The sequence below is a fragment of the Venustampulla echinocandica genome (genome assembly GCF_003357145.1).
Source record: "Venustampulla echinocandica strain BP 5553 chromosome Unknown scaffold_10, whole genome shotgun sequence".
Classification (NCBI taxonomy): Eukaryota; Fungi; Ascomycota; class Leotiomycetes; order Helotiales; family Pleuroascaceae; genus Venustampulla; species Venustampulla echinocandica.
Genome location: NW_022474215.1, coordinates 726,796 through 735,675, shown reverse-complemented (window position 1 = coordinate 735,675; position 8,880 = coordinate 726,796). Strand labels below are relative to the sequence as shown.

General features: G+C 47.5%; 4 protein-coding genes across 4 annotated transcripts; 1 reads left to right on the top strand and 3 right to left on the bottom strand.

Annotated features, from left to right (window-relative positions):
- Nucleotides 1–1,488: 1,488 nt before the first annotated feature.
- BP5553_09401 (uncharacterized protein) lies at nucleotides 1,489–3,132 on the bottom strand (the record flags this gene model as incomplete). Its single annotated transcript, XM_032018024.1, has 1 exon — nucleotides 1,489–3,132. The coding sequence occupies one exon, from the start codon at nucleotides 3,130–3,132 to the stop codon at nucleotides 1,489–1,491; it is 1,644 nt and encodes a 547-aa protein (XP_031865931.1).
- A 565-nt stretch (nucleotides 3,133–3,697) lies between these two features.
- BP5553_09400 (uncharacterized protein) lies at nucleotides 3,698–4,282 on the bottom strand (the record flags this gene model as incomplete). Its single annotated transcript, XM_032018023.1, has 1 exon — nucleotides 3,698–4,282. One exon carries the CDS (start codon nucleotides 4,280–4,282, stop codon nucleotides 3,698–3,700), a length of 585 nt encoding a protein of 194 aa, XP_031865930.1.
- A 364-nt stretch (nucleotides 4,283–4,646) lies between these two features.
- Nucleotides 4,647–5,555, top strand: BP5553_09399 (Uncharacterized protein; the record flags this gene model as incomplete). The annotated part of the gene is made up of 2 exons (XM_032018022.1): nucleotides 4,647–5,144; nucleotides 5,202–5,555. 2 exons carry the CDS (start codon nucleotides 4,647–4,649, stop codon nucleotides 5,553–5,555), a joined length of 852 nt encoding a protein of 283 aa, XP_031865929.1.
- A 1,602-nt stretch (nucleotides 5,556–7,157) lies between these two features.
- BP5553_09398 (Uncharacterized protein) lies at nucleotides 7,158–8,537 on the bottom strand (the record flags this gene model as incomplete). The annotated part of the gene is made up of 2 exons (XM_032018021.1): nucleotides 7,158–8,312; nucleotides 8,382–8,537. The coding sequence occupies 2 exons, from the start codon at nucleotides 8,535–8,537 to the stop codon at nucleotides 7,158–7,160; spliced, it is 1,311 nt and encodes a 436-aa protein (XP_031865928.1).
- Between the last annotated feature and the right edge of the window lie 343 nt (nucleotides 8,538–8,880).

Here is an 8,880-nt window from a genome sequence, read left to right as displayed (position 1 = left end):
GTAACTGGTTTTCTTATATTATCGATGAAAGGAATAAATTTACTCGTTATTCCAACCCCGGATGGATCTGTAATTGATCCTATCCCTGTTTCTCATGCCATTCTGTGCAAAAGTCTTCTCGATGATAGCAGAGGCACCTTCGATTTATTCCAAGTCCATTCTGTAGCTAAACGCATACCTAGCTGAACGACCAACCCTTTCCACTGCTGCAATTGTATTCCTGTTTCATGCAACAATGCAATTTGGCGAATAAACTTGGCCAATAATCGCAAGACAGCCACACTCGCGCTGCGCCCAGTAGCCATGCCCCGAAACGCCTTGTTGTGTTCCCAAAGCATCCTCCCCCACACTGCGACACGGAATAATATCTCAGCCCCCTGCGTAAACCGCGCGCGTGCAGGTAATACATAAGGTATGGACAAAAGAAAGCGGCCTTGCCGGTGGTGGTACCAGATGAGCGACCAGTTTACTGGATATCAGTGGCCAGGAAACGTTACGCCATTTAGCGCATGGCGGGCGGAATCGAACTTGTGGGGTTACGATGGTTGGCTGCGAGGTGATGGTGTATGAGTAGGCCGTGTCATCCGATAGATTCAGAGCACCTCGTATTGCTTCTCACTGCTTCAAGACACTCGCTCTAGGCAAATGTATTTGCCAATAAACTGGGATTTGTTTATCTATCGAAGCAGGTAGGTACGTACCCAGGTAAGCACTTATTCTAATTTAAGTTATTGTCACGTGATATAGCAAAACGGAAACCTACTAGGTAGATTGGCATATTAGATTAAGAGTAGAGAGGGATTTCGGATTGCAGGAAAACAGCTTAAGAAGAAGGGGGTATTCTCTACATTTAGCCTTGTGGCTGAATTAACAAGAGGTTGCGTGGAGTGTGACGTACTCCTACGGAGTACACGTAATCTATGTTTTAATATCATACAGGAAAATGAGGCCCAAGCTGGATTCCACTTACCGGCACAGACATATATCTGCCATCGCACATGTCTTTGCTTTAGCGGCGCTTTAACAGAATGAAAAAATAAAAAAGGGGGAGCAAGAGTCACGTAGTATCATTGGTATAGTTGTGTGTTTTTAGCGAGCCCCTGAAATTAGCGAGCATATCAATTGGATCCCCCTATTTAAATTTTCGCTAATTAAGATACTGATGAAGATGCGAAAATCCGATCCCCACATGATTTATATCTATTTAGGGCAGTGCCTCTGGATATTATAGACATTCGATATACTACTACTTGTTAGTGCACCGCAATTTCTACCCCAAATAACGTTATTATGCACATTGAAATAGCTCGGAGTTGCTTAAATAATCTATCAATTTGGTTCAAAAAAGTACTTCGGAGTGAACAGTGCGAGGCTGAAGGGTGTTGATGTCTAGCGTTTATGTGTCCAACTAGAGACAGTAAATCAATTCCATACTATGACGGATGTGCAGTTTAATCAACGTAGTGATTGGTAATAGTCGTCTCGCCTCTAACATTCTAGAGTGTCATTGTGGACAGCTTCCTGTTCTTCGGAAGAGTGGGCAGAATTCAGACCCGGCTCATTGACGCTCCAGTCAATGGGCTCATCGCTGTGGAACGGCAGGATTTCAGGCCCAAGATTGACCCCAGGCGCCCCTAGGATGTCACAGTCAAAGAGGGTCTTTCTTGCCGCTCTAATTTCGAAGTATTGAATATTCAACTCGTCAACCGCGGCTTGGTACCGTTCGACGAAGTAGCTAAGATCTTCTGTTTCTAACGCCTTGGCAGCCTCATTCAACAACATCTCTGACTTCAATCCAGAATATAGTTCGTTGAACTTGGGCAATTTTTGTCGAATATAAGACCTGATACGCCGTGGCATGTCGCGCCCGAATGAGGCCCCATAGTCTTCAAGGAGAATAATGGCAGTCACAGGTCTATCAGACTCAATGTCGAGAATTGCATCGGATGTTTTATTGACATCAAAGAGTTTTCCTCGTGTTTTCTCCTCTTTGATAAAGCCAATCAGGTTGCTAGCTGCTTTGCATATTCGCTGGTACTGGGGCTCAAGATACTCTAGCACGATGGCGCGGCGCTGCTTAAACCCGGGGACATCGTTGATATCACTCGCCAGCTGAGCTAGGAAGAGATTATATTCAACAGGATGATCAGCGGCTTCCTTAGGTGTTGGCCCTCGGTGGAATGGGCTGTCGTAGGCCACATGCCGACGGTATTCTACCGCGCGGAATGGGGTCGTCTCACCGAAGTCGTTTAGGGACATGTCACCCTTGAATGGAGGGTGCCTCTCAAACCCTTCTGAATACCTGATAAGTAGTCGATACATGTCAAACACTAGTTCAACCACTTCATTGCTCATAACCATCTTCTGTAGTTTGGACAATTCCACGGCCAAGGGCTTCAAGGCAGAGTTGTCGGCATTGCCAACATTATCTTCAGCGCACCTAACATCGACGACTACATCTGGGGACTCCGGTCTTATAGCAGCCCGGATCGCAAAGTCTTGGACGCCACGGATTATTCTGAAGGGATTTAGCAACGTCATAATTGGGTAGTATTCTTCGAGGTCCTCCTGCTCCATACCAGCAGGGATGATTGCAATGTCGAGTGATTGTAGCGGAGTCCGACATATCGATCTGCAGAACGAAACAAGTGTCGGCGGCCCCGAATCCCAATATATATTACCAACCCCGGCCGAAAGAACCACCCGCCATCGTTTGACTTTGGAAATTGCTGCCACGGCACTGCGGAGTGAAAGCGCCTTCTCTTCCCCATGCCCGCATTGATGGTGTTGGTACCGTGTGATAGGGGATATACTAAGCAGTATATCTGATGGCAGCCATTCGATATCATCTAGTAGAGTAATGAAGAATAGATTGTGTCCATATAGGATATTGGACGATTCATTGTGTATTTGATGACTGACGGCAAGGATAGCTGGGTGGAGGTTATATTGAGAGCGTCCCCCGAAATGATCGTACTCGCATACGGAAGAATACTCCCCTAAAACCGGGTCCACAAGAAGGAGCTTGTATATTTCGTTGCGTAGTTCGCGGGGTATGCCTAGAAAGCTTGGACTGAAGCTTTGACTTTGAGATGGCGCACAAGTAGGCTGGATGGCTTGTGTGGCCGGCATGTTGATTTTGACTTGGTAGGAGCAGGTGTTGATCTCCGTTTCAATATTTGAAGACAAAAGCGGTGCGCCAGACTGGTCTTACTAAGGCTCGGGTTTGGTGAGAAACGAAAACTATATTAAATAGTAGTTGCAGCGAGTTGAAATACTCGAGGAACAGTGCTTGTTTAAACAGTGCTTATTTAAATATTGCTTGTTTAAATATTGTTCTTTATTTGCCGGGTGATAATTTGTTAACAAGGGTATTGCCGTGAATCAATAAAGTTGTCCGAATCTCCTACTGCACCCGAGCCTCTCTAAGACACTTGACCGTTGTGATTTCTCGCTTCAAGATAGTGGACAGCCTTTCCCCCCCCCTTCCTCTCTCCTCTCGTCACTGGATGTCGCAGCCTGCTTGTTTGGTTCATGGCGGTGCGGAATCTCGAGTATTCCTTGTGCAGCCTCCATCCACATGCAGCTTTGCAAGGAAAGAAGAATAAAAGAGGGCAGCGTTGCCCCAAGGTAGGTATTTCCCTGAGGTTAAAATGATTTCCATTTCCGGCTCTGTAGAGGCGATCGGGTTGGCTTCTCACGGGGCACTATTCCGCTCTTCTGGCCACTTGAAGCTTTTCACATCAACACCGATAGGTGTCGACATGGATTTCTGCAGCCACTTGGCATATTCCGGGAAGCGGGCAACATTTCCAATAACCATCGGTCGATTCACGCCCCTGACTCCCTCAAATAGGCCCAAAACCTCGTAATGGGGGTCATTACGCGGGGGCCGAATGACATCGATGGTCAGTCTATGCACACCCGTAAATGCTTCCTGGACTTTTGCTGCAGAGTAAGGGGGAGGGCAGTCTAAGCGAAGACATATATAATAGCTTCGGATCAGCAAACGCAGATCGGGCCGACTGATGGGATCATAGTATAGGCGCAGCCGTGGGCGGCAAGAGAGGGCGGTAGGATGTGCGATGAACGTGTTGCGACTGTAGAGAAGATGTTTTGCTTCGTCGTGGATCACACGGCATACGGCCAGAATTTGAGGATAGATGGGTGTCTCGTGGCAGCCTGGGAATTGGGGTGTGCCGAACGCTGGTACGACGAGCAGATAACTGTACACCTGGAGGCGGATCTCCTGCGGGAGGTCGAGGAATTCGAGATGCAGCATCATAATTGGAAATACCAGGCTGGGTTTAGTAGAGCAGCAATAAATGGCATACGAATCATAGAAATGTGGAAGACCCAGGTCGGGACTACGGGCTGTTATTATTAGCGGTTGCAATGCGGTCGAGAGGAACTCAAGATGCTGGGCGGTGTGCGATAACCTTAAATTCTGCCGGCTGCCGCTAGCGTACCCGCGTGCCCGAGTCCCGAGTACATAATCGCGTGCAAGGGTGCACCCACGTGAGCCGTGAGCACGACAGATGACAAACATAAGGTACCTTAGCTACAACACAGAACTCTATATCTAATGTCTCCATTCTCGAGTTCTACGTTCTCGATTATCGTTGCTTTAGCAAGATGCTGCCAATATGGCCGCTTCGTATTCATTCCTTGAACTTGTATCCGAGATATTTGGCTGGATATACACGCTCTGCTGGTCGCTGTCGTTCTATCCACAACCGATCCTCAACTGCCGCCGACGATCTACTACTGGAACTACCATCGACTTCCCCTCAATTAATGTTGTAGGCTTCCTGGCATACTTTGCCTCCAACGCTGCATTCCTCTACTCTCCGCGAATCCGTCATGAATATGCCTTAAGGAACCACGGCTTAACGCCGACGGTTCAGCTCAACGATTTTGCCTTCGCGGCGCATGCGCTCGCTCTCAGCATAATAACTACATCGCAGTTCATGCCTTCATTATGGGGATTTGAAAAGCGTGGCAGGAGGGAGCCCGGGGTAAGGATCAGCAGAAGCGTGATGGGGATAATGGTTGGGAGCTTCATAGTTGTCGGTTTGGTCGCCTTCATTGTTTTTCTGCGGGGCGATCCAGACCCGCGGACGGGATGGGCGTGGATCGACGTGGTCAGTATACATTCTTTAGAATATATGTACCCCATCTAATAGTTTCTCTACGCGCAGATATACACCGCTTCTTATGTGAAGCTTTTTATCACGCTCGTTAAATACATGCCCCAAGTCCTTACGAACTACCGAAACCATTCCACAGCTGGCTGGTCAATAGCGCAAATCCTCCTGGATTTCGCTGGCGGAATACTCTCCGTCATCCAACTCAGTATAGACAGTTACCTGCAACGTGACTGGTCTGGAATAACAGGAAACCCAGTCAAATTGGCGTTAGGAAATGCTAGTATGTTTTTTGATGTTATATTCATGGTGCAACATTTCTATTTGTACAACGACAAACGGGCGAAGGCTTTCGCGGAAGAATACGATCCGTTACTATACAATTCGAGCGGGGAAAGAATAGATTAAGGTTCGTTTATTTGTCCTAAGTTACACAATGGCTAGCTGTTCCTGCATCACTATACAATAAATCTATTGATCACGTATACGCTCAATTTTTATGGACCATCTAGAGGATAACATTTCAGTGCCACGAGTATTAAACGTACCCAAGTCTTGAGCCTAGTAGTTTCTAGCATCATGTTTGCCTAGTCTTCTCCAGCCAACCCTATTTTCCTTCCCCTGAATCCGTCGCGGTGTGCGTCTCTTCCATTCCTAGCCTCTATTTTACGTCCTGGCACAAGTATAGGGGATAGGCACACAAAAAGTCAGCCCTGACCCCAAGTTCCATTTAATATGCACGCTAGATTCTATAAAATCAACGGGGTTCCCAAACCTCATCGCCACCATCCTCCGCCCATTCACCGACCTCACACCAAGCCCATGCATGAAGTTGGTTTTGCGTCGTCATCGCTCCACCGGAGAATTCATCATACATGAGAAGAGCAAGTTCTCCTGGTAGTACAGTAAAAGTCGAAATCAGTGTCAATAAATTATATCTAGCCCCGCATTTTCTACGCGCTAGTACTATCATAGCTTAAACCTTGCATTAGGTTATGTCCCCTGCTGGGAATCTGCACGTGAATTTTAATTTCACCTAAGGATTTGCTACATCCCTATTGTAGAGCACTCGTTCTTATGCCTTGTTCCAAACCTAACTTCTCTCCAGCCAACATTGCCGCAATAGCATCTGCGCAACCATTGGTAGAGCATAGGTTTCATTTGCAAAGTCTTTGGCTTGCATAATCCTCATTAGCAAGTTGTAGCTTAGAAAGATATGGTGACCTAACTTACTTGTGATGACACAAGATTGGATTGCTAGTATACCCAACGCTGGCAAGGTTATACAGTACCTAGTTACTCTTATCGGTAAGTCTTAATCTGCATTCTGAACACCCCCACTCATGATGACACAGATTGGACAGCAAAGGCCGGGCACACGCCGGCCCCAGAAGTGATTATCCCAAAGGCAACCATGAGCAGCCCCGACCTTTCCCACAACTCATTTCCCTCCGAAGCAAACCGCCAATAGGATCTAAACGAAGAATTACTGTGCGATCCTTTGGACGATCCATTTGACGAGCCCAAGTTAGCAATAGACATAGACACAGACACAGGCAAACGAGCTTAAGTTATGTCAGCTTCTTGACTAGGATAGCGGAAGGACATACGATGAGCTATATACGTTACTCAACCGAGTATAAGGTGGCGGTGAACGATAGGGCAATCATACCAAAAGATACAGAGCAGGGTATAGTTCTAGCATCAGCTGGTTACTGGCAAATGTTCCCTGAGCCTAAACTGGACGATTCTGTGCGTAAAACGGACAGATCCCTGAAATCCGCTCACAAGTGTTATAGTTTCAGTCACGCAGCGCAAAGAGGATCCCCTTACGAAACGATTTGATAACACTAGTATTGATTGGGCAGTTATAGAAAGCCAACTTATTATATAGGGCAGATCCTATCTCGTAGGTAAGAAACTCAGAGTGAACCTCTCATTTAACTATGTAGACAAAACGAATACCGCGTCGCGGAGCGGAGATAAAAGAGGCTCCTCATATTCACAAGCTTAGTAGTTATTGTAAAAATAACCCGGGCTCGGAGTTCTCGCCCTCGGAGGGGCTCTTCGACTCGTCCTCGCCGTATTACGCGGCATCCTCGGCCGTATGGCACCTTGACATCTCGGACACGCCTTCATCTTACAGCGCGGGCACTGCAGCAGATAAGTCCAAGCCTCATAGCACTCCGGGCACGCTGTACGACCTTGTACTTTTGGCCACCAGCCGTCGTGGCGGCAGGTTGATCTGGAAGCCTGGTGAGTGCTTCCCTCAGCTGTAAAGAAGCACTCTGGGATATTGAGATGTGCGTATTGTTCCCGGCATTCTTTGGTTTCATCATCGATAATCTTCTGCCATTTCCTGGCCTGTTCCTCTCTTTGTTTCTGCTCTGCTGCTCGCTCCTCAGCCTGTTGTTTTCTCAAAGCCTCTGCTGCTTCCCGCTCCTTAGCCTGTTGTTTTCTCAACGCCTCTGCCGCCTCCCGCTCTAGTTTCTCCCGCTGCTCCTGCTGCTGCTTCCAAATCCTTGCTATTCTCTCTCTCTCCACCCTCTCCCTCTCTTGCCTCTCCCGATTTTCTCTGGCCCATATCCTATCTTGAATTACTCGCATCTTCCTATTATCGACTAGATCGGCCGCATCCACCTCCTCTTTCGCCTTTTGTAACAGGCTTTCCTCTTTCTTCAAGTCCGCCTTCTTTAACTCCAGTCGCCTCTCCTTCATATCTTTCTCAATTCTTCTCTCCTGCCTCTCCCTATCCTTGCATGCTTTCTCCTGCTCGCTATCTTCTGCCCTCTTATATATTGGAGACAACAACCATGTCCCCCAACTATTCTTCCGTGCCTCTTCCGCCGCCTCAGCAGCTACAATACTATCCAAATTCTTGATTTCTTGCTCCAACCGCCGAATATATCTCTGCAGCTCGAAGATCGAGGAGTCGAGGACATTCTTCTTGGTCCACCATCGTGCACCGCGTTCTTGCTTCGATCTTTGAAGTGCGGCGATTTGCGCTGCTTCGCTGAGCGCTCCTGATTGCGGAGTCGAAGCAGGAGACGGACGAGGTGTTTGTGTGGTTTGAGGAGATGGGCAACTTCGTGTTATGGAGGGGTAGATACTGTCGTAGGCTCGGCGTTTGCTTTCGTCCTTCAATGTCTCGTAGGCTCTTGCGAGCTTCAATGTTTGATTTCAGTACACACAATTTGTGGATCGATAAAAAGAGGTCCTAGAAAGTTGACATACCCGCTGAAAAGCTTCAGTAGCATCGTGCTTGGCATTCCGATCCGGGTGGAGCTTCAGCGCCAGCCGTTTATAAGATTGGATGACTTGCTTGGGCGTAGCAGTTTGTACTACTTCAAGGACCATGTAATAATCCTCTGTAGTTGGCGCCGGCGCCATGCCTCAGCAAACGTGTTCTCAGGAAGTTTCTTGTCCAGTGTACGGTTGCAAGAAGAACCAAACCTGCCTTATCTAGAGCCTTGTTGCTCCGACTACATGTTTGTTGTCAGTGCAGGTGAGGTCGCACTGCGCTTCCCGTGACTTCGAGAGGAAGTTTAAGCCCAATCAGAACATCCAAAGAGATTCCACACAAAGTCAGCTATCTCATAAAACTATAGCCTAAGCTTTATACTAGGGAGTTAGTTACTACAGTAACGTCCATCCCTTCGTAGCAAAAAACCCTACGTGCCAGAACGACTTCATAGTTTGGGGGTCTCAAATCTCTGCTACATAAATTTACAAA